General features: G+C 44.9%; 1 protein-coding gene across 9 annotated transcripts in view; it reads right to left on the bottom strand.

Moving 5' to 3' along the window:
- Positions 1 to 4,886: 4,886 nt before the first annotated feature.
- Chn1 (chimerin 1) overlaps positions 4,887 to 25,685 on the bottom strand; it is a 153,924-nt gene continuing 133,125 nt past the window's right edge. For all 9 annotated transcript variants that reach the window (XM_059260708.1, XM_059260707.1, XM_059260706.1 and 6 more), the window contains 5 exons: positions 19,475 to 19,648; positions 18,697 to 18,774; positions 14,399 to 14,536; positions 7,055 to 7,160; positions 4,887 to 5,664 (listed from right to left, as the gene is read on the bottom strand). In XM_059260708.1, the coding sequence (XP_059116691.1) occupies positions 5,493 to 5,664; positions 7,055 to 7,160; positions 14,399 to 14,536; positions 18,697 to 18,774; positions 19,475 to 19,648 (668 nt within the window). In that variant the 3' untranslated portion in view covers positions 4,887 to 5,492. The remainder of the gene's footprint in view (positions 5,665 to 7,054; positions 7,161 to 14,398; positions 14,537 to 18,696; positions 18,775 to 19,474; positions 19,649 to 25,685) is intronic.

Below are 25,685 nucleotides of genomic sequence, written 5' to 3' on the forward strand. Positions count from 1 at the left end.
TCTTGCTTGTGAAAACTCTCCAGAATGATCTCCCACCAACCCTTTGCTTCTCTCCACCCTAAAGCTAGACCAAGAAGGAAAACAAAAGGTGATTCATGGGGTACAGGCCGGGATTTTTTTCTTTCTATAACCCACATTCAGACCTGAAACAGTGTGAGTTTGCAATATAAAAGACTCTAGCTTCCTCTGCAGATGGCTAACTATGAAACCTGGGAAGCCAGAGCCAAGCCAGAGGGAGACAGAGAGGAGGGAGCGGAGGGAGAGAGGAGAAATCTGTCTGCAGCAATCCAGACCAGCCTGTCTTGTCTTCTTCCTTCCTTCCTTCTTCCTTCCCTCCCTTCCTCTTTCCTTTCCTTCCTGCCTTATAACTAAAAAAGTCAATTTTCAGGGGACCTTAATCTGAAGCCGCTTTTGAGTGTGTGCTAACTGTACACAATCCTTGACTCACTTGTCAAGCAACAGTATTTGGGGTATCTATCGGTTTAGGAGTTCCACCAGATAGCTCTCAGAACAATTCGTAGTCTTAGCCAGGGTATGAAGAATTCTGGAAGTTACTGATCACTTCTACCACAAACCACCGTTGTGGGATTGGGCCCTTGAGTTTAATTCCTGTTACATAAAAATGCCCTTCAGTGGTTTCTAGGGATCCTCCCTAGTTTCCTAATGAAGGGTTTTAATTAATAATTGGGTGTTTATATGATTCATTCTGAGTCCTATGAAGTTTGATGAAGTCTCATTCCTTTTTTTATGACTTAGTACTCAATTTATATTTAGTGAGTTGTGCAAATTAGAATTCAATGTGAATAAGAATGTATTGAGGGCGAGTCAGACGTGGGTCAGTAACAGGGAGGTGACTCTGGAGAAAAGGACGGACTTTAGACTAACTTTATGTGTTCTCCATGTCTTGGAGAGACTGCCCTCTCACAGTTAGCCAATTCCTACAAAGTGCAAAGGACTCCCCTTTGAGATGCCAAAGCACTCCAGAGCCAAGACCCCCATCAATCCCCGCAATCAAGCCAGTGTTCTTACACTAACTACATCACTAGAGCCAGGTGGGAACCAGGGATCAGTGTCATGGTCCACAGCCTAGGACTTGATTCCACCGGCAAGTCCTTGACTAGAACCTGATGAAGGCTCTGGCCCAGGCCTTACGCTCTCTAGTCACCTGCTGCTCCTTCCCCACGTGTCCTTGTGTGCTTGGCTCACCCTGCCTCCTGTTTCTTTGTGTAGAAACTTCCTGTCAGCTGTCTTCCATGTCTGTGATTTGATTATAGTTGTAGCAAATTCCTAGTGCGTTGTCACACACCCAGAGGAGATGAAGCCGCTACAATTAGCAAAGGGGGACTGTAGAATTACCGGGGATGCTGTCTGCCCAGGCCATGCCAACATACCCTCGGATTTCATTGACCTGTGGTGATCTAATGGGCGGCTGGGCTCTAGAAACCCTAGGCCAGTGGTTCCCAGAGTGGGATCCTGGGACAGTGTCTGCATCATCTCCAAGTAGTTAGAAATGGAAATCCTGGGCCCTACTCCAGGCCTTAACTTAGGAATTTGGAGTGGGGCCTGAAAACTTGCTTCCCAAGTTGCTCAGGTGATGAGGATGCTTCAGTCTGATGCGGTTAGAGAGGCAGGAGTGCGTCCAGCCACAGCTGGTCTCATAGCCATGACAAGGAATGTGGCCTTGTTTTAGGTGTGAAGGAAGTTATAGAAGAATTTGAACAGGCTCAGGCTGCTGCAAGCTACGCGGTGAGGAGCTGACTCACCAGAGGGGGTCTCCTGCAGCAGTAGACGGGACAGTTGGTTCTGCGGAGTGGGGGTGAGCAGAGTCAGCTGAGAGGGAACGGCACGGGTAAGCCTGTATTTCACTCTCCTGCATCAGCAGCCTGGACCATGAGGCAGCTACCTTCAGCAACTCAGAGCCCCGGTGTCTTCAGCCTGCTGCTATTTCCTCAACCACATACTCACAAGCCCAGGGCATGTCTGTAACCTGGGCTACAGGATGGAGACACAGGCCTTGGGGCTCTGAGGCTCTTCCCAATGAAAATCTCCACTGACCCACCACAGTATCTCTCTGACACTTGGCGTGACCGAGAGAGACAGATCTGTGGTTCCTGGAGGAGTCAAGTCAGCAATTCTGAAACGTGACAAAAAAAGCACATTTTCGGATCTTTAGAACAAAAGCACTGGAGGGCTGAAGAGATGGCTCAGTGGTTAAGATTATTGGTGGCTCTTGCTGAGGACCTGTGTTTGATTCCCAGCCCCCACATGATGGCTCACAACTACCTATAACTCCCGTTCCAGGGGAGCCAATGCTGTCTTCTGGCCTCCATGGGCACCAGGCACATACATGTAAACACATACATACATAAAATAAACAACAAGCCAGGGATCGACGACACCCACACCAGTTCAATGGAAGTTTTTAGGTGAAGGTTTCACAGGTCTCCTCTGGCAGCCCACATGTCTGCAGTCCCAGCTACTCAGGAGGCTGAGGCAGGAAGGTCGTTCAAGTCACAAGTTGAAGGAGAGGTCGGGAAACACTGAGTCCCCATCTCTAAATCAGGAGGTAGGTCAAAGCCTCACCCAGCTCCAGTTTCCAGGGAAAACACAGACTAGAGGATCATGTCAAGTGATACTGTAGGATGCAATTGCAAATGTAACAATTTGGAAAATTCCCAATGAATTACAAGGGACCGAGGAGGACCATCCATACATTAAGCCATGGCAACCACATGCAATGTAGAGTGCCTTATTTAAATCATAATGTTGGGAACAGGCAAAAGCACCTTGTCCTAAGTACTGCCATTTTGACTTCAGATCCCATTTTACCTGTGTGGTAAAACAAAGTTCAGGTTCCCAAGTCACTAGGGGAGCTGGGAACCTTCCAATAGCTGACCCACCTCATCCCTAAACCATAGAAATAGTCGTTATGCATCTTTAGTTCTCTAGAAACATTATGACTGTTCCTAACAATAGAAAGAACAAATGAATCTGATTGGTTGGACTGAAAAGCTTGCATTGTACGTCAATTGACAAGGATGCAACATTCAGGGAAGCCCCTAGTCTCTAAGTCCTGATTGGTGAAAACTCTAACTGTAACTTGGCAACAAAAGTTTGTGTTTTTTGTGCTTAAAAACTTGCTTCAGCTGGTATTCAGGGTCGCAGTTCAGCTGCCACGGTTGACCAGCCCCTCCCCTTACCCCTCTTTTGTGCTGCCCTGCGGTAAATCTTGCCTTGCAGTAACCTCTTGTGAGAGCTTGGGTTGATTCGGAGCCTCGGACCGCAATTCAGTCAATTACAAAACTTGGGCAATCAGGAAAAATTGGCTCTGGTAATTTAGGGTAATAAAAAGGTATTGTGAGGCCTGGCACATGACTCATACCTATAATCCCAGCACTTTGAAGACTGAGGCAGGAGGATTGCTCGAAGTTTGAGTCTTGCTTGCTACATAGTAGGTCCCATGGCCAGACTGGGTACAGAGATCCTGTCTCAAAATCCAGGAAGCTGGTCGGCTCTTTTAGATGCCTTAACAGTGTAACTTCCTGTGTTTTGTTTTTGTTTTTTCAAATAAAAGGCCCTGATCTGCGAGGTGTGTGTAAATATGGATGAACTTCACAGCTGTAACTTTCCATTATTGTTCAGCGTAGTTATTCAAATTCTCCGCCCTGCTAGGTGAGCAGCACTCTGCCCTCCGCCCTGTGGTTTGTTTCCACTTCGAAGGTGATTTATGGTCTGTCAGTCAGTCTCTGTACTTAACCAATCTGTGTGTTCTGTTCCACACTGCTCAGTGTGGTGCCATTTTTCATAGGACACTGGTTGAAAAGACAGCTGTGATGGAATATTCCTGAAGAGCCATACTCTCCCTCCACGTAAACAGTCATGAAAAAGCAAACTAACAACGTACCCACTACAGCCTAGGGCAGAGTATGGAGTCGGGAAAGTCTTGCATTTCCATCAGTTCCCATTGCTTTGAGGCAGACTTGATAGCTCAGAAATGCATTTCATTTTTACCTTTTACTTTGAGCCAGTTTCTCCATATTGCCTGGGCTGGTCTTGAACCCTTGGACTCAAATGCTATTCCTCCTTTGGCCCCGAGGGCCCTCCCCCCCCCAGTAGCTAGGACCATAGTACACTGCTGTGCTCAGCTGTTCCATTGTTTGCTTGAGACAAGTCTCATGTACCCGAGGCTGGCCCTGAACTCGATCCTCCCACTTCTTCCTCCCGAGTGCTGGGATTACAGGTTTGAGCCTCCACATGAGTTTTGTTTTGTTTAAAGCAGGATGGAACTCCAGTCCTAGGTGTGTGCCCATCTAACAGTCCAAGAGACAGAATGAGACGGGTGTCTGCTCAAAGCCACATGGCTGACTGCTGACAGTCCCAGACACAGATCTCGGGCTCCTGGCATAGAGTGCAGAACTCCTCTGCTTGAAAGCTGCTTGTGACTCATCTCAGCGGTGTGGTCAAGCTTTAGCACATGACCCCCGCTGTTCCAGAAAAACTAGATAGGTGCTCAGAAGTCATCCTTTCAGTGAGCCCTCTTCACCTCAGGAATCTTAGAGGAAAACTGCCCCCAAAGTGGAGAAAACACCACAGCTTTCTGTCAGAGTAATAGGAGAAAAAAAAATAAATCCAAGAAGTGAATGTTGACTTCAGGCAGTTTAAGTTATTTTAGGAGATTACCACAACACCTCAGTGACCACAGGCAGGGAAGGGCAGCAACTGCTGTTAAATAAATGCCAGATATAATTTTCTAACTATTCTCCCCATGGCAAGAAAAAAGAGCTATGAGTAGTTTTGATTCCTAAAAGCCAAATTTAATAAATTAATAACTGCATGCTAGGTAAAAATATAAATTTACAGCTGAAAAGTAATAATTTAACAGAAAACACTGTGTGGTGCATTTTTATTGATAGGATAGCTTACTGAAGTAACAGAGCTGGAAACATATCTTGCCTTTGCTGAAGAGAAGTACTATGGTCGAGGAGAAGAAAGAGAAGCTGGAAAGGAGTGTGTGGAGTTGGCGTATGGTACAGGGATGGTGAGGTTACAGCCAGGGCACTGCTTATGCGTGTGTGTGCGAGGGTGCAAGCATCAGAAACCGATGGCATGGACCCCAAAAGCGAAGTCATGACAGTTACTCTGGGAAGCATGCTGGGTGACAACCACAGACAACCCGGGACAGAGAGGCGGTGCAGGTACAAGTCTGTGATTCCTTGATGGGGGGTTTCCTCACCAAACGGGAAATCATGCAGTAGCTTGAGTGTCTCTTAACATGATGAACACCCAGGATGACCAGAACCAGAAAGCGTGTGCTCACTGTTTTACAAGGACAGCTGTGTGGTGCTACAGAAAAGACAGGGAGTTCCTTCATTTTAATCTGGGTATTTGGCCAAACCTCTAACCAAGGAACAACTCAGCTAGTGAAGCTAATTAAATTACTAGAAACCATTCCTTCATCTGTAAAACATGTCTTCCTTCCTCAAGTTAAAACTCTAGAATAAAATGTCTTCATTTTTGATAAGCAGCTCCACCACGAGTCTCTGATAGCGGATGTCGTTCAGGGCGGCCATTGGGTCTAGTTCTGGGGATCGCATGAGGGTTGGACCAAACACAATCCCAAGGTTCTCTGCACTCATCAGATTCTCCTTCTCGTGAAGGGTCACTCTGAAAAACACAAGTGAAACAGGGTCTTCATCAAGTCTGAGTACCCAAATGAAAACCAGAGCCACAGCAAGGTCTGTGTCCACTGGCTAGCTCTCCCCAGTTATTTTCTGTGCTTCTCGTAGACTTCAAGGAACGTAACCTCATTTGAAGTAGGTCATGCTGATAAAGAATTCAAAGTCCCGGTGATTGCTGGGGCTCACATCTGGACTGTGTGCATTGAGATATTTGTGGATTCTCCTTCTAAGACATATTTCCAAAAATGGAGGAGGTGGAGGAGGAAGAGGTCGGCCCTCCCTTTCTTTTGGCTTTCTGGCTCCCCCTGGGCCTTTCTGCAAGTGAAATCCGAGTGTCTAGACAAGCAGCTGTGAGAACATGGAAGAGTGGCTCACAGTTAGGACAGTATCTCTTGCTGTTACCCTACAGCTTCAGCACAGAGCATGTTACAGAGTGAGTACTTATTATAGAACATGTCACTAAAGCCAAATATGAAGCAAACTTCAATTTACAAATGGCGTTAGCTGTGAGCATACTCAAAGACAGTTCTAACTCATGGTGCCTTTAAAGTGGGAAAGGCTGGGTGTGGTGGCTCACACGTTTATTCTTAGTACTACAGAGTGAGACAGACACATCTCTGCGAGGTAGAGATGAACCTGGCCTATAGAGTAAGTTACAGGTCAGCCAGGGTTACAGAGGAAGACACTGTCTCAAAAACCAAAGACAAGATGAAGGAGGAAGAAAGAAAAAAAGAAAGAAGAAAGGAGCAGGTATCTCAAGTGACTGAAATATGCATGTGCTTTTGGACGATGCAAGCTTTGGGGCACATAGGATTTTTGTTTCTAATTGATTTTAGAGTTTGAGGCCCTAAATCCATTGACATCATGACTAAGAAATTTTTTATTTCAACTGGGAGAGATTGATCACCATCAATTATAAAACAGCTTAAACTCTAACTGAAAGTATTCCTCCCTACTCCATCGCTGTTTATGCCACTTTCCAGTGTTGGTACCGGCAGTTAAATGACCTAACATTCTATACCAAGCTTGAAGTGCTTACTTGGAGCAATAAGCCAAGCGAAGTGAGTTGCCTCACAAACTGACAGCAGCAACCCTTTCCCTTCTACACAATGTTCACCGATGTCTCAGAACACTAGCATACTCACAAGCAGGTCCTAGAACTGCAAGACATGGATGTCAGGATGAGGCTGGCATGTGGTACTGCAATGTACAATATTTTAAGCACCCTTTCCCAACTAACGCAATTTCTCACAAGACAATGCTGCTATGCACCTACGCATTCACTCAAGAGAACATGTCCTTTCTTTCACCTTTTGCTTAATCTTAGTCTTGAGGTTTGGTTGTAATACAGCAGTAAGCTACAAGCTGCCACTTGCCTCTTGAGATGTGCCATGAGGTACCGGAGGGTTTCGCAGTGGGCAGGTGGCAGCAGTCTCAGAGCTTCGTGAAGGGTCTCCAACTGCTCATCAGGGTCCATCATTTCTACAATAGCAAGGAGAGATGCTCTAGCAGAAAACTGAGGTGAATGCTTAAAGACTACTCTTCCACGATGCTTTTGTAAAGCAAGCCAAAAATGATTTCTCACAGAACCTTGCTCATAAACAAAACAGCTGTCTAAGGCCATCTTAGGTTCAGTGTGGGAACAGGGTTTAATGAGCTTCTTTTTTTTTCCCCCCCACTTTTGGCAGCTGAGGAAAATGGACACACTAGATATCCAGAATGTAACTGTAACAAATCCAGGCACATGTAGACATACAAATAAAGCCTTATATACTCTACTGAGTTCATCTGTGAACATTAAAGATATAGGTATTGCTCAGAATATTTTCGAAACCCCCCTGTAGTATACAAGCCAGCCAGCCCACTACCTCTTGTGACTCCTGGCAAAATCTTACTGATAATATATATTTTTTTTAAATGAGATTGTTTTTTTTTGCAGTGTTATGGGCAGAACCCATGCCTCATAAATACCAGGCAAGTACTTTACCACTGAGCAATATCCCAGTCCTTTATCTTTTTAAGCCAAGAAATGTATCATCTAACATTTGCTTGCTATAATTATTATACTATGTGTTATATAACAAAATGAAGTCTCCCTTCAAAGCATGAGGACTCTAATTCTGAAGAACACACAGCAGGCGGTTCTAAGTGTGTTATGCCATGGTGGGATCCTGGGATCAGGGGCTCTTCCAAAGGAGGAGCATGAAGGGAAGCTCTCCATCTGGACATCTGAGATCTGCACTGGGGACTCACATGCCAGTCCGTTACTGTAAGAACTCTGCTCCACCTATCAATCATACCTGTAACACAAACAGCTGAAGAAGCCATTGCAATTCTGCACTCTTGAAAAACCACCACAGCACGTTCTCACTCTGGCTACAAGGAGTGCCTTAAATGCTGGGTCTCAGGCCAATCACAACGGGACCTCACACTGTTGAGTCCTAATCAAGATGGCAGCAGGTGGAAGGCTCCACCTGCTCAGCAGCCAATGTTTACCACAGAAAGCTGAAACTCTGGTCTCTCTCCCGTATCCACAGCCCAGCTCAATGACAACATAGACTATGTATACTGGTCTGGTAATGGCCAGTGCAGAACAAAGGCTGAGCTGAAGTATGGCAGAGCGGGCCCAATGATTCTCAGAATGTGACTAGTGATGGGCGCTTTTTAGTTCAAAAGAACCTTTGACTGCTTTACAGCTTTGGTCCAAAGCTTCCTCAATTCCCATTTCATTTCTTTATAACAAAGAATGTGTTTTTTGCCTTTGCCATGATAGATAATGCATGACCTCCAAACCGTGGGGACTTTAAAGAGAATCTGTTCATAACACAGCTATTTTCTCAGATGCTGAAATTCAGTAATTGAATTTCTAGGATAAGAGAAGGAAATTCTGTTTACTATGGAAGTTAGCTCTAAGCACAGGGCTAAATTAATTTGAAATGACATGATTTCAGAAATTAAAAACAGATTTTTCTTTTTAACTTCTACAATTAATCTTGACCAAGAGAAGCTTGAGACAGTGGGGAGCTGTGACAGCACTGGTGTGCTGTGGGATGGTCTGTATGTCAAATGCTCTGATTGGTCAATAAATAAAACACTGATTGGCCAGTGGCCAGGCAGGAAGTATAGGCAGGACTAACAGAGAGGAGAATTGAGAGAACAGGAAGGTGGGAGGAGACACTGCCAGCCGCCATGATGAGGAACAGCATGTGAAGATGCTGGTAAGCCACGAGCCACGTGGCAAGATATAGATTTATAGAAATGGATTAATTTAAGATATAAGAACAGTTAGCAAGAAGCCTGCCACGGCCATAGAGTTTGTAAGCAATATAAGTCTCTGTGTTTACTTGGTTGGGTCTGAGCGGCTGTGGGACTGGCAGGTGAGAGAGATTTGTCCTGACTGTGGGCCAGGCAGGAAAACTCTAGCTACACTGGTGTGCTAGCACAGGGGAGCTTAGCTCTGTCTGGAGGGGCTGGCAGTAGATACTGAGGCCGGTATCACACAGTATACAGTGCACAAGAGTGAGGCAGGCGCTGAGAGATAGCCCGGAGGATGCATGGGCTGGGCGCTTGGCTTTTAAAGGTCAGGAAAAACCTCAGTATGAGGGAAAGGTCTTGAGTAAAGCCACAGAGGAATGAAGGAAGGAGATGAGGAGGGAGACGGTCCCAGCTGAGCTGTGTAATGTCCTAAGGGGCATGCCGGTAAGACTGAGGGGCAGGGGAGCAGGGAGGGCTGCAGGAGGACGGAGGGGTGAAGTCAGGAAGGAAAACACTTTTGTCTCATGTCAGCTGTGGGCAATCTGGAAGATTTATGGAGAGAAACGGGAAGGTTACGAGTGAAGATGGGCTGTATCTGATGCTCATTTAAGCATGCTATTTATTTATGCATTTATTTATTTGTGTGTGTGAGTATGCGTGGCACATGTGTGGAGGTCAGTTCTTTCTACCACATGGGTACTGGAGGTCAAACTCGGGCAATCAGCCTTGGTGGCAAGTGCCTGTTACCCACTGAGCCCTCACATGGCACTAATGTTATTTTCTCTGGTTCCCTTTCCTCTAGCTGCCATGCAGAGCACAGACTACAGAAGGGCAAGGACACAGCACAAAGACCATTTCGGGACCTAACACAAAAATCCAGGTCATGACAGTAGTTTGGCAGGTGAAGCAGTGTGAAGGATGAGAAACTGTTTTATTCCGAGTATATCTTGAAGGTAGAGTCCATAAGATTGCCTGATGGGGATGTCTAAGGAAAGGGAGACCAAAGAAAGATCAAGGTTTGGGTGCAGACAGCTGGAGCAGTAGAGAAGGTCTAGGGGACAGCTCTCTCCGAGATTTTCAGATGTACACATGAATGCGCTGGCCTGGATGAACCCACGGTTGCAGGAAGAGCTCTCCCCTCCCCCATTCCAACTGGTTCCAGCTGGGAACATGACAAAATGCACTGAATACCTGACATCACACTGACCAAAGAGTCTTTCCTGGACATCAGTCCTCCTTTCCTCCCATGCACACAAGATTGCCCATTGTCAACTTTCTAGAAAACAAAACTTTTAGCCACAAGACTGTTACAGCATCATTTAAGAGGAAAACAGAAAAAATGGAAGGTGTTCAGAGACAAATGGGCATTATCAGATTAGCTGTCATCAAATGTAGAAAGTCTGGCATGTGGCGGGCAGGAGGCATCGAGACAGGCAGGTTTCTCTGTACACAGGCAGGCTTTGTGACTGTCCCATCTGTCCACCATCAGTGGACTGGCTGTCTACAGAAAAGCAGTGAGTGTGAAAGTTACTGGGAGTTTCAAGACAAGATTTAAGCCGGCAGTGGCCTTTAATCCCAGCACTCAGGAAGCAGAGAAAGATGAATTTGAGTTCAAGGCTAGCCAGAATGAATTCCAGGACAGCCAGGGCTACACAGAGAAACCATGACTCAAACAAAACAAAACAAAACAAAACAAAACAAAACTAACCAAACAACCAAACAAAAACAAAGAAAAACAAAACAAAACCAAAAAAACAAAACAACAAACAAAAAACCAACCCAAAACCAAAACCAGGAAAACCAACCAACCAACCAACCAACCAACACAACCTCCAAACTATGCAATGAATTAAAGGGAAAAGTCTAGCTATACAATCCCGTAGAATATTTATTTAATGACTTAAGTCTGTGCATTTCCATGTTAAATTCCAAGCTTAATAGCTAACAAATATTTCACACCTATTACTTAAATGAAGGACTAATCCAGGCCTTGAGGAAAATAACACCCGAGGCATCAATCATGTCCTGAAGGTGCCAGTGCAGTGAAGAGACCAAGTCACGGCTACTGCCTGCCCATGATGGGAATGAGGCCAAGGGGTGGGAATGTAATGAAGGAGAAGGACCAGGAAGAGGGTCTTGGGAAGTGTGGACACTGAGAGCTAGGAAGCAAGCCCTCGGGGCCTGATCAAGATCTAATTAAGGAGTGTCTGGAGTGTGTATCGTTAATTCTCTATAGAGAAGTGCAGTGTGAGAGTAAAACTTCCCTAAGCTACAGGACTTACCAAACTGCGGAGCAGAGGAGACCCAGAAAGTTCTCCCTGCCTGGCTCATCCAAGGTTGCACACTTAGGGAGTGATGTGGCTTTCTGAGATCTTCTGAAAGGAAGGGCTGGGGACAGCCCCCATGTGGTTTCCAGCATGGTCAGAGAGTGCTCATACGTGCTGGCTTTCTGACAAGACCCTGTAGCGAGGCTCGCCTCTGGGCCTCTGTTCTAGAGCAACAGAATCTCCACTGGGAAGAGAGTGAAGAGGGAGGGTGGCAGACTCCGAGCTCAGGGACCACTTCCAATTTTAGAGGCTGTGCAGCCGGCAGAGGCAGGGTGATCTGACTCCCCTACACTAGCATCCCTTCTCCTGCCCTCGGCCTCTCACCTCAGCTGTCACACGGGGACTTTGAGGAAAGCTGTTCACAGCACAGCTTCACCAGCTTTTGCAGAAATAAAGCTTTAACATAAACTCTGATTTCTGTTGTGAAAGCATGGTAAACAATGCCAGAAATTTCTAGGGGGTAAAAACTGAGAGACATTTTTAAAAAGCCAAGAGTTAACCACACTAGGAAGTATCACCTAATCCTGTCCATCTCCTCTCCATCATATGTCTTCTCCTGATTCCTGCAGAAGCTAGGCAGGGTGCAGAGTGGAGAGAGCAAGGGCCTCAAGAAGAGAAGGACAAGCAGGGTGGGGTGCAGGACCACCTCTAGCAATGGGAGCTTGGCCAATTTAAGGCCTGGCTCATGGCAGGCACCTCAGGTGCACCCCTGTAATTGGCAAGGCCTTTGGTCTTCCTTCTGCTTTTCTGAGGGATGCCTGTGTCCACACACCTCCAGCAAGAAGCTGTAGATTATAGTGGGAAAGGACACTGCTCCACCGCCATCAGCATCCAGACAGGAACCTCACACTTACATGAGGCACAGGGAGGGCACCAGGGGCTCTGGTGTCACACACGTCACTAACTAGTTTAGATTATACAGGAGGCATGTATTTATTTGTCTCAATGTGAGAGAAAAGAGGGTTTGCTGATTTCAGACAGAAAGGCTTCCCAAACAAACCCCACAGTAATGGCAAATGGTTTGGAAGAAAAACAAAGGGAAAGATTTTCCTGGCAGTAAGGGTGGGGTGGGGAAAGGTGAGGTCATGAGAGCCTCAGTGAGGCCCAAGGCCTCAGAATCCGACAAGCAGCTTGGGTGTTACCAGATAAGAGTGTGGGGTTGAGAACCGGGCTGTGAGTCACTGCTCTGGCCTGTCTTGTCTCATCTGGACAAAGCAGGTTTCATTCCTTCCCCAGCAGCACAGCAGCAGGAACAGGCACCTGTCTAGCTACTGTCACACTGCGGCAGGACTGTGCAGGCTGGTGAGTACCCTGCATCTGTCACACTGCAGCAGGGCTGTGCAGGCTGGTGAGTACCCTGCATCTGTCATACTGCAGCAGGGCTGTGCAGGCTGGTGAGTACCCTGTACCTGTCATACTGCAGGACTGTGCAGGCTGGTGAGTACCCTGCATCTGTCACACTGCAGCAGGGCTGTGCAGGCTGGTGAGTACCCTGTACCTGTCATACTGCAGCAGGGCTGTGCAGACTGGTGAGTACCCTGCACCTGTCATACTGCAGCAGGGCTGTGCAGGCTGGTGAGTACCCTGCACCTGTCATACTGCAGCAGGGCTGTGCAGGCTGGTGAGTACCCTGCACCTGTCATACTGCAGGACTGTGCAGGCTGGTGAGTACCCTGCACCTGTCATACTGCAGGACTATGCAGGCTGGTGAGTACCCTGCACCTGTCATACTGCAGGACTGTGCAGGCTGGTGAGTACCCTGCATCTGTCATACTGCAGCAGGGCTGTGCAGGCTGGTGAGTACCCTGCATCTGTCATACTGCAGCAGGGCTGTGCAGGCTGGTGAGTACCCTGCATCTATCACACTGCAGCAGGGCTATGCAGGCTGGTGAGTACCCTGCATCTGTCATACTGCAGCAGGGCTGTGCAGGCTGGTGAGTACCCTGTACCTGTCATACTGCAGGACTGTGCAGGCTGGTGAGTACCCTGCATCTGTCACACTGCAGCAGGGCTGTGCAGGCTGGTGAGTACCCTGCACCTGTCATACTGCAGCAGGGCTGTGCAGGCTGGTGAGTACCCTGCACCTGTCATACTGCAGCAGGGCTGTGCAGGCTGGTGAGTAGTCCTGCAGAGGACATGCGTTCCAGTCTGGTGCCCATCAGCTGAGGACTGCCTGCAAACTCCCTAGACAATCACCATCAGCACTGAGTCCATCCTAAGATGGCCGAGTTCAGTCCCCAAGGAAGGCCAAGGGCCACCCATGTTTTCTAACTTCTCATCAGGCTTTCCCATGCTGTACCGGATCTCTCACTGACGCAGGAGAATCAGAGCTCCAGGAGACTAACCATCAAAGGCCAACAAAAGCTCTGAAGAGAAACTAAATCCAGAACAAAGCCTGCCACTGCGTTGTGAAAGTCCAAGTGAAGAAGCCAAGCAGAGGAATCACTATGTTACTAAGGAAGTGACGTTATTATTTAAAGATGGGGAGGCCATCTGGGTTTAAAGACAGAAACAAAATGACAGGAATAGAATTTTTTCTTTAAAAAAGTGACGCCAACACCTAAAATCTGTTAAGATCTCCCTTCTTTAAAGGTGAGATGTGAATTGCAGGTATGAATTTGAAATAGAAATAAAATTTTGCAAATGAGCCATTTTCTTCTCAACTAGAATTAAAAACCAAAATCCAGAATTTTGGCTGAGGAGTAGTGAGGCCCCAGTTCAGTTTCTCAATTCTGAAAACAAAGCAAAACGAAACAAACTCCACATTCCTAGAAGAGTAACTGATGGGCTAGAGGCAGTCTGTGAACTCTGAAGGTCTGAGCATTTGGGGTAAGTACCGAAACTGACAGGAACGTTTGCTGAATCAAACTGGACAGCAGTCTAGCTCTGGCCTTCATTTACCAAATATGGGTCCATGTCCAGGCAGCACCGGTACAGATTATTTTGGAAAAGTAGCACAGTACAAACTTGGAAGGGTAGAAGGCCTGGATAATATGGCTAGGGAAGTGTAAACGCTTGCAGACACACAGTCCCATGTGGAGACAGCTGCAGGGACATGCTGCAGGGGACACGCTGCAGGGGAAGCAGTTACTCAGAAGAGGCAGCTTGTCGGGTGGGAACTCACTCACTGGTACTTACTGGCAGACTCTATGAACTTGGGGTAGGCATCATACGTGATGAGAGGAATTGGCAGATCCCTGAAGTACAGTTTAAGTGCACCAGTGATAATGTTGATATCTTCATACATGTTCACAGAAATATCCGCCTTTTCACCATCTTTTAAAAGAAAACAAACAGTCAACGCTGAATTCACAGCCAGTATCATTTTAACATGATTTGTGCATGATTAGATTAGAGACAGGCAACATTTCAGGTTTGTTTTTGGTTTGGTTTTCCATCAGTAAGTATTTTAAGCTAGCTGTATAGAAGTTGGTGGAGATGCATCGTGTCGGGACTAGACAAGTGTACACTGGAGTGGCTAGCTTAACCCCTGGCTATGATGTTTTTATTCGTCAGTTAAGTGATTTTTATCTTAAAATAAAATAAAAAAACCCACTTTGGTAAAACAGCAAGTAATTTTTCTCTTCTTAAGCTACTTATTTTTCCTTGCTCAGCTCTGTGTGTGTGTGTGTGTGTGTGTGTGTGTGTGAGAGAGAGAGAGAGAGAGAGAGAGACAGAGAGACAGAGACAGAGACAGAGAGAGACAGAGAGACAGAGGGGGGGCAGGGGAGGGACTGGAGTGGGAATAATTTTACATTTCATAGTTGCCTGACAATTCCCAGGGGAACAATGCAGTGTTGCTTTCCTTTTGTTTTATAGAAACTGAATTTGCAGAAGAGAGCACAGGCCAGGCCTGCCAACCCAAGTTCAATCCCCAGGACCCACATGGTGGGAGATGAGGGCCTACTCCTTCAAAGTGTCCTCTGACCTCCACACATGTACCACCCCCTAATACATAAATGTAAAATAACAATGATGATGATAAAAAGTCCCTTGTTTTATTCACCTGGCTTCACAGAATTAACATCTGGATCTTGCCTAACCAAGCCTTATGAGTAAACGAGACAGTGAGAAACAAAAAAGCTAAGCAAACAAAATGCCCCACAAGCCCCAAGAAAATGTGCCAAGATTCTGAGTGTTGAAGTAAGAAGAGGTACCATAGAATGGAAGACCATTTAGAAGTGTTGGGCACTCAGATTCTGAAGCAAGACTGTCTTCAGAGAGTCCTCCAGTGCTGTCCTGTGTTTAATAAAATCTGAATCGTGGGCTGGGGAGATGGCTCAGCAGTTAAGAGCACTGGCTGCTCTTCCAGAGGACTGGGGTTCAATTCCCAGCACCCACATGGCAGCTCACAACTGTCTGTAACTCCAGTTCCAGGGGATCTGATACTCTCACAAGACATACATGCAGGCAAAACACCAATGCACATAAAATAAAAATAAACAAAAAACTCAACTTGTATCTATTCAAGACTTAATTAGTATCATTTCCTTGCTAGATATTTGTGCATGTCTTTATGCCTATGTGTGTGCATAGGTGAACAGATTTTAGTAATGAGAAAAAATGTTAGTAAGCTACAAAAGACACACACAAAAGAAACCATCAATGCATAGTCACAGAAGTCAGCCTATAATGCCTTCATGACATACATTATAACTTGAAAAGACGAAAAGGTTTGTGATTATCAAGTATTTGAGGGAAGAATGGACACACAGGTAGAGTTTGAGGACTTTCTGTTAGTGAAATTATTCTGTATGATACTATGATGTAGACAGAGGACACCCCAGTGTAAACTCTTTTAGTTAACGATGTATTAACGTTGGGCTATCAATAACAACAATTACACAATACTAATTCAAGATGCTAAACCAGGCAGGGTGGGGCATGCTTGGATCCGGTGTTCAGGAGGTGTGGGCAGGAAGATCAAGAGTTCTAGACCAGCCTGGGTTAACATAGTGAAACTGTCTCAAAAAAACAAAATCAAGTTAGTAACGGGAATTTGGGAATCGGTGCCAATGGGAGGGATTGCACAGGAAATTGCTGTACTTTCAGTTAAGATTTTCTGAAATTCTAAAACTACTCCATAAAAGCCCACACAAAAATAATCCAGACTCTTTGAAGCTGCAGAGTCCTGAACTTTACTAGCAGAGTGACAGCTCACTGGCACTGTCTGTAACATCTTTGTTCTCTGATTCTTTCTTTCCTTTTCAGCTCTCGGCTCCCCATCCACATGTCCTGGGATCTTGGGGTGAGGCTCCACCACGGCCTGTCAGTGTACCCTCCATATACTGTTTGTAGTTGCACCAGAACACAGAATGGAGCAAAGCTGTAATAGCACCTGCTGACGTTACTGTAGGTAGTGCTCCAGCTGCTGACTGTCTCCCATCTCCTAGACGAGGCAAGACTTCCCCAAACTTGCCTTTACCTTGACTCTTGGACTAAAGAGACCATGACAGCACTCTGTGGGCCCTATCTTCCTCCTTCTGCAATTTCATTATTTGAAAGCTAAGCTTCCTGGAACTGATCATTCTTGATTGCCTCATTTTACTTGGTTATTTATTTGATACCTGCTTTGAACATTCACAGATTTGGGCAGCATTTATGTGCAGGACTGATTTAAATGATCTGCACTACTAGTTCTTCCACACCTGTGTTAAAACTCTATAGAATTCCTACAGTTGACTGCAGGACGAGCCCTGGAGGAGGTTCAGAATAGTTCCATGGGGAACCAAAGAAACCATAGGGGACTTTAAAACCTGTTAGCAGTGTTACAAAAAGGTGTCGCGATGTTTAATGAAAGGAAAATGTGTCACTAAGTTGCTTTCTGTGGTTGATGTGATCTCCAGTTTCTTTGCCAGTGTTTATGGAGTTTTGAATATCATGACTGCAGCCTGGGAGTGGATAGGCTTAGTTGCTGCCTTTCAGATAAAGGAAACGCCTCTTCTGGTATGGATTCAGGATGCTCCTTGATGTGTCTCTGTATACAACACATCATTACTTTACCTTCTTTGCTTGCATACAACACTCAGGCTGGCCTACATTCCCCCTTGCAGGTTGGTAATACTTCACGACTTCTGTCTTCTGCTTTTGTGGCTTATGAGAGGACTGCCAGCAGAAGCGTATGACACACTAGAAGTGTACTCATTTTCGGGGGGGGGGCGCATTGGGAGAGCACTTGCCAGCACATGAGGCCCTGGGTTCAATCCACAGTGCCTGACCCCACCCCCAGCAAAGCAAAGAGGCATTTAAAAAGATCACTGACTTAGCCGGGAGGTAGCAGCAGTGGTGTAGATCTTTAATCCTCAGGGAGGCACAGGCAGGCAGATCTCTGAGTTCAAGGCCAGCTTGGTCTACAGAGTGAGTTCAGGACAGCCAGAGCTACACAGAGCAACCCTGTCTCGGGGGGGGGGGGGGGGGGGGGGGGAAACAAAAACAAACAAACAAACAAACAAAAAAAACCACCCTAAAAAAAACCCCACCAACTTTGTATTTAAGAAAACAGCTTTTCTTTGGTGCTACCTTATTCTAGTACATAAAGGCAATATAAACTGGATGGCCATGGAACAAATCAAACAAAACTAGCCCCTCCCCCTCCCCCTGAGAGAGGGTTTCTGTGTAGCCCTGGCTGTCCTGGAACTCACTCTACAGACCAGACTGGCCTTGAACTCAGAGATCCACTTGCCTCTGCCTCCTGAGTGCTGGGAACAAAGGTGTGCAAAAACCACACCCAGCACAAATCAAAACTTAAATGTTATTTTTAATGTCTGATTAATCTGGCCATGTGGCACATACCACAAATCCCAGCATGGGGAAGCAGAGGCAGGGGAATCTCAAGTTTGAGGCCATTCAGGGTTATCAGCAAGATCTTACCTCACCCCTTTGCACAACATAAAACAAAACAAACAGCCCATGGGGCTTCCCACAGTGGGCAGGACTGAGGCCACAGCTTCAGCTCCCCCAGCCTTCTGGCTCCTGTATGTGAGTCAGTCAACAGGGGCCTGGGGACTGGAGCTCCCAGGAAGGCTGACCGCACCCTCTCCCACCTTTTCTGTGGTTTGGTAAATTTAATTCACCTCTGTTTGTGATAAAATTGGGCCAGTCTTAGATATTCAAATGCTGATGATACAGCTTCATGTTTCTTTCTCACCAGGAAATTTGACCCTTTTAAGGTAGCTGATGCAAAGGTAAGAAGCTGTAAGTTGAATTTTGCTGTTGTTTGTTGGGCTTAATTTTTTGAGACAGGCTGGGCTCAGACTCACTGTGTACCAATCATGACCTTAACCACCTGATCCTCCTGCTTCTCGAGTGCTGGGATCAAAGGTGTGTGCCACCGTGCCCATCAGGATCTTTTGCAGACTATGATAATCATCAGTCAACTGTGACCTTCTGCAGAGCGCGACCGCCCCAGGTATGTGACGTCTGTGCTGAAGACATACCTCTATCAAAGGCCATCTTGACGTCTTCAATCAAGTCACTGAACCCGGAGACTCGGTACAGTCCTTCAGAGTTAAGACCTGAAATAAATCAGTAAGGCATGGGAACTAAGTTTCTGTTCATTCACACCTTTCCTTCATACTTGAACTTCTCTCCATACCTCAAGCTGGACAAGTGATGTATCAGAAAAAAATAATAAACCACATGTGATTAGAAGTCTTTTCCCACTTTCCTCCTAAAAGGAGTCTGTTTCACTCAGTTTTTACTTCTGACCCACTGTCACCTGGATATTTATAATTTGGCCATCATGTTGCCTAATTAGATCGGGTGACATTAAATCTTGAGGGAAATCACTCATCACCCGATTCTATCATAAAGTCTTTTACATAACGGAAGACGGAGAGTCTGAACCAGCAGGCCTGTGGCAGTTTTCCCTAGTGGGTAGGAATAATTAGGGTGCAGCTCAGGTTTCTGCTCTTCGTGTTTTAATAGGGCATTTCTGCCTTTGCTTCCTGGCCTGAGTAGGATTTAAAACCTGAAAGGTGAATTAATCTCTGCACAGAGATCTTTGCAGACTGCACACATCATCCATTAATGTATCCTAAATATGACTCTCCTAACTGCTTAGATGTTCCTTGAAATCAAGCTGTTTATTAGCACACTGCAGACTTGGAGAGTCAATGTCTTCTGACACCTTTCTCCCCACCACTGAAGACAATAGCTGTACCAAACGAGGGACCAGAGGGGAGGGAGGGAGCAGCCGCACCGGAAACACCTCACCTCTGGACTCGATCTCCCGGATGCACATGTCCACCACCATTGGCCGCTTGGTGATGTGAGCTTTGACGAGCGTTGTTAGGTCACAGCTGTACACCTTCTTCACATGCTTCAGGTCTGGCTTACAGTCATTTGGGACCATCTTGGAACACTGCTTGTGAACATTCAACCCACAATCTGTGAAAGAATGAAGGAAAAAGCCATGATGATTTTCAGTCTGGCATTCTGGAGCATTTCTTTGAGCAGAAGACACTTGGTGTGAAGTGCAGCTCCTCCAAGGAGATGGACAGCAGCCCCTCTCAGAACAGTATGAGTAGAACTCGGAGGCCAGGATTTTCTTTCTTTTTAAGATAGTCTCATTATGGAGCCCTGGCTGGTCTGGAACTCTCTACATAGACCAGGCTGGCCTCTAGATATCTTCCTGCCTCTGCCTCCTGAATTCTGGGACTAAAGGCATGTGCCACCACACCCAAAGAGGCCAGGATTCTTGCTAATAAGAATTATTGTTAGTAAGAATTACATAACTTCATTATTTAACTTCCCGAATGACCCCAGAAGAAGCAAAAACAAAATCGAGATGTGTTCCCCACACCCAAACCAGTAAATGTTAAAGAATTATACGTAACACAATGTCACACCACCATTGCTAAGATTTGAGTCTGTTTGTTTTCATCATGATTCTTAAGACATGTTGCAAGGCTTGGCCTTTTGAGAGATGCAGGACCCTTTTCATGTATAGGTCAGTGTTGCTGTGAAGAGGCCTGTGGGAGAGAGTTCTCTCTTCTGCCTTCTCTTGACTTTCCACCCTCTGCCATGGAGGATAGAGCCAGGAGCCCCTACCAGATGCTGGTACCTTGAACTTTCTACTTCAGAACTCTGGTATCTAACACTTGCTCGCTGTAAGTGATCTAGTGGGAGGTTCTTTGACAGAGCAGCACAAGATGGACCAGTCAGATGACTCAAGAAAATTTACATCTACTCTAAGTAGTAACTGTATTTCAAATCACTTGATATAAACTGGAATTGGACACCCAAAATAAGAGTATTCAAGGTCCGTTTAAAATGAATCTGTTCTTATTTATATCTATTTATAAACCCTTTTTATAGGTAAGAGTACATATACTTTCTTGGGTAGTCTAAAATAGCCATTACCATTCTTTTTACTACGATTAGTAGGTAACATTTATGGAGGACTTAATATTATTGCCAAGTACCATTCCAAGTGCTTTGTCTTTATTATTTCCTTTAAAACCACAAAGACCTATCAAATAGCTACTTTTTTTTTCATTTCCTACTTATATCTGAAAAAAACAAGTTAAGGGATTTATCCAAGGTACATAGTGTTGCTAAACTCGGCCCTAAGGTGATGCTGGCGCCTTCAAGTCTCCATGTTGGATTGCTCTACTGATGCTACTCCTCTGGTTTTGCAGGGCTCTAACATCTCGGGCACTGGAACCCAAGAACTTCCTGGTTAATATTCGAGATCCCTTTTCAATAGTAAGAGTACAATGAAGTTTTATAAGGGATGAAGGAGAACAAAAGTGTTCTGCTAAATTAGACTAAAGTGATAAAATATACTGAATAAATAATTTAACTAAAATAAACGCCATCTTTATGTTTTAGAAAATATAACCTTTCTGTTTGTTAAGTTAAAACTCTCATCAGGACCTCTTACAAAACTAGCTAAAATGAAGTAGATGCAGCTCACGGCCAGGCCTTAATGGAATCGTCTTGAGAAACCCAGAGTGCCTTGGCAGCTGCCTCTGCTCTTGGGCAGTTTCATTTTGCTGTCATCTGCAGTATGATGGAGAGGGTGACATGTGGGCCTAACTGAACATCCCAGAGAGGGCAACACCGCTGTGACTCACGTCCAAATACTGTCACCACTCAGGACATAAAGGTTCCCAGACCAAAGTCCTCAATCTACCACCTGAAGAAATGAAGCAGCACTGATCCATACAGTTAATCAAGGCCCAAAAAACGGCATGACCAAAACTAAGACCCTCTCAACATCTTACATGAGAGATTTCTAATTTGACCATAAGGCAAACCAGTGGCTGAACAAACATACAGCAAGAAGACCCCTTTCCTCTAAACATTCACATGTTCTAGAGGACTTGTAAAAGTTAGTGTTTGTTATAGACTCTATGAGCTATGTTATCTGGAGTGAGGTATCACACTGTTTGTGTTTAGTTACATAAAACAGTAAGAAGTGTGCTTCTTTTTGCATTGTGCAAGCCTTGGTGCTCCTGTATGGACAGAGTTCTGGGTAGTAATGTGTGCTGGCTGAAGTTAGAGCTTTTCAGGGCAATGCTGCACAGTGTGTCACAGAACTGGCATCACCAGCTGAAGATCAGAGACTAAACAGAACTCAAGGTCCTAAGATGGCTCGGAGTCACTGGGGTTGGAGACTTCATATCTACACTGTTCTTCATACATTTCATTTAGAGAAAAGCACCTTCAAGTAACTAAATGTGTTCTTTCTGAATTCACCAAATTTGGTGAGCTTTCAATGAATTTCCCTTTCAGACATCTTACCAGTCTCTTACTCTAACCTCTGAGATCTCAGCAGCAAAAACTAACCCCTTCCTGTCTACGGGTATCTCAGGCCCTGTTCTCTTTTTCTGTGTTTAACGGTGTTGGGTCCCACCCCTTGCATATGTCAGGCAGGGGCTCTACCAGTCAGGTGACTTTATGTATTTTTCCCACGTTGGAACTGTGACTTCCGGGCTTCAGCTGCACTGATCCTTCCCTTGCTCCGTTATCCAGTCCATCGCACAGGTTTCCTCTCACGTATCAGTTTCCAGTTGCCAGGATTTTCTTCAGTTCTTTTTACAGCAGTATTTCTTTTCTGACAATTCTCATGTTTTCAAGAATGTTTGGCTAGAGCATTTTATGACAGCTGCTTTTCTTGTCTGGTAATCCCAACATTTCAAGTTTTGAGTTTAGGCTTTCCTGGTTCTCAGTAGAATAAATAATTCTGAACTACATCTTGGCTACAGCGTCTCTTTAAATCTCCAATTTTGCCGGGCGGTGGTGGTGCACGCCTTTAATCCCAGCACTAGGGAGGCAGAGGCAGGTAGATCTTTGTGAGTTCGAGGCCAGCCTGGTCTACAGAGTGAGAGCCAGGAAAGGCGCAAAGCTACACAGAGAAAAAAAAAAAAAAAAACGCCTATAGCCAGCTAGAAAACTCTTTTAAAGTGTATTAAAAGTCTGGAATTTAGTAATAGTGTGGCTGTGCCTTGCACTTCATGTATAACATAGGTCACAGGTGAACTTGTGGAGAGAGCCTGGAACAAGCCATCAATACACAGATGAAGAGGATGAGCCCCACGTGTGTTCATGCCACTCCGCTACAAGAGCAGAGCTGCACTGGCCTGCACAGTGACCAGCCTGTGCTCTGCTCATCCACTCCCTCCTTTTTCTTGTCCACAACACACTGCACACTCGGAATACTTGTTTCAGCACTGACGATGAAGTACCTACTTTCAGTCTTTTGTTAATAATGCGTATCGTACTAGCACATAGTCTTGAGTTTAAAAACATGTTGCTATATTTCACCTGTGCCAGGCTTGCAATTATCTTTGCTTGATCTTGTAGGGCTTTTAAAAAGCAGTAATAAGCCGGGCAGTGGTGGTGCACGCCTTTAATCCCAGCACTAGGGAGGCAGAGGCAGGTAGATCTTTGTGAGTTCGAGGCCAGCCTGGTCTACAGAGTGAGAGCCAGGAAAGGCGCAAAGCTACACAGAGAAAACCCTGTCTCAAAACAACAACAACAACAACAACAACAACAACAACAACAATCTCCAATTTCAGCAAGTTCTACTTTAAACTTACAATGCCAGGCCTGGCTGACTTTTGAAGATAAAATGTTTACCTAGTCTATGAAACACTTTGTGTGTGTGTGTGTGTGTGTGTGTGTGTGTGTGTGTGTGTGTGTGTGTGTACCACAGGTGTGCAGCTGGAGAGCAGATGGCGGCACTGGATCCCCTGCATCTGGAATATAGAGTTACAGGCTGTTAAGAGCTGCCCCATGTGGGTGCTGGTATCTCAACTCCTGTCCCCTGGAAGAGCAAGAAGTCACTTAACTGCTGAGCCAGCTCTCCAACTGCAGGAACTTTCTCTCTTTATTCCAGCTCTCAAAGTTTTCTCATGGTTAATGCAGATATCTTGTCATAACTTAAATTTTTGTATATGGTAGTAGGTGTTGTAATTATTGAAGAAAAAAAGTAAAACGCCTATAGCCAGCTAGAAAACTCTTTTAAAGTGTATTAAAAGTCTGGAATTTAGTAATAGTGTGGCTGTGCCTTGCACTTCATGTATAACATAGGTCACAGGTGAACTTGTGGAGAGAGCCTGGAACAAGCCATCAATACACAGATGAAGAGGATGAGCCCCACGTGTGTTCATGCCACTCCGCTACAAGAGCAGAGCTGCACTGGCCTGCACAGTGACCAGCCTGTGCTCTGCTCATCCACTCCCTCCTTTTTCTTGTCCACAACACACTGCACACTCGGAATACTTGTTTCAGCACTGACGATGAAGTACCTACTTTCAGTCTTTTGTTAATAATGCGTATCGTACTAGCACATAGTCTTGAGTTTAAAAACATGTTGCTATATTTCACCTGTGCCAGGCTTGCAATTATCTTTGCTTGATCTTGTAGGGCTTTTAAAAAGCAGTAATAAGCCGGGCAGTGGTGGTGCACGCCTTTAATCCCATCACTCAGGAGGCAGAGGCAGGCAGATCTCTGCGAGTTCAAGGCCATCCTGGGCTACCAAGTGAGTTCAGAGAAACCCTGTCTCGAAAAACAAAAACAAACAAAAAAGTTAAAAAGCAGTAATAAAACCTAGACATTATATTCTTGTTTCTTAATTATTTAAATAAGAATACTTATAAAAACAATGAATAATTATCTTCTAAAATGTACATTACCATAATTCTGTTAACCTTTAATCTATCATTATAATGTAAATGAATGATGTTGGTTATTTACTACAAAGCATGGCTCTCTGTGCTTTCTAGAAGTGCAGCATGCATGTGTATAGAAAAGTTGGTGCATACAAAACCAGATAACCTGAGGCTGGGAGTCTAAGAAACATAGGTGTTTTAAGAAAATACAGACTAAAGAGTAATGTAGATTCCTTATTGATCTTTTCCTATCTTTGTTGAATATTTCTTTTTTTTTTTTTTTTGGTTTTCCAAGACAGGGTTTCTCTGTGTATCCTTGGCTGCCCTAGAATTTACTCAGTAGAAACCCTATCTCAAAAAACCAAGAGATGACGGAAAACTTTCAAAGGATAAATATAAGACTGTTGGTGCCATATACATGTTTTGATATGTGGATGCATCAAGTTTTATGCTTGGGTTTCCATTTTGAGGTTATACATGGGGAAGGATATAAAAAAACATATTTTTTTCTTCTTTCTGTAGCACTGAAGATTGAACCAGGGCTCTGTGTAGGCTGGGCAAGTGCCTACCACTGAACGACATCTGCAGCCAATAAATTTTATTGTTAAATGTACCTCTCTGGTATTTTCCACTATGAAAGATATTCATTATTTTTAATTGTGTCTCTGTGTGTCTTTGTGTGGGTATGTACATGTTCCTGCAGGTGCTTGCAGAGGTCAGAGGTGTTGGATGCCTGGAGTTACAGGCAGCTGTGAGCCCTGATGTGAATGCTAGGAGCTGAACTCAGGTCCTCTGCAAGAGCAGTACATGCTTTTAACTGCTGAGCCATCTCTTCAGTCCCTACCCCTATTAAAAGTGACTATCTCACATTCTAATAAGCATCACAAGTCATCATTTTCAAAAGCAAATTAAGAGAAATGGCGTATGCCTTGCAATATTTATAAAAATATTACTTTCAACCAAAAGAGGCTACATGAAAATTTTTAAAGGGATTCTTCAAATTCTCGCCAACTTTTAAGGAAAACCACTACTGTTAGGTGTAGCCAATTGAGGCACTAATAAAAGTAGAGTTATTTTTTTTCTCTCTTCAAACTAAAAGTTCAGTATCTGTATACTTAAAATAACTTCTGTTACTAGGAGAAAACTGCTATTTCTCGTTTAAGGGCAAAAATGACAATAATAGTGATGAAAATATTAAAGGATCTTCATAGTTTAAAACTCAGCTCAAATGTCTGCTTTAAAACAAGTATAATCCTTCCTTTTTTCTTAGGGTATTCTGTCAAGGCTAAAATAAATATAATTTA

Source organism: Peromyscus eremicus, chromosome 4 (assembly GCF_949786415.1).
Source record: "Peromyscus eremicus chromosome 4, PerEre_H2_v1, whole genome shotgun sequence".
NCBI lineage: Eukaryota > Metazoa > Chordata > Mammalia > Rodentia > Cricetidae > Peromyscus > Peromyscus eremicus.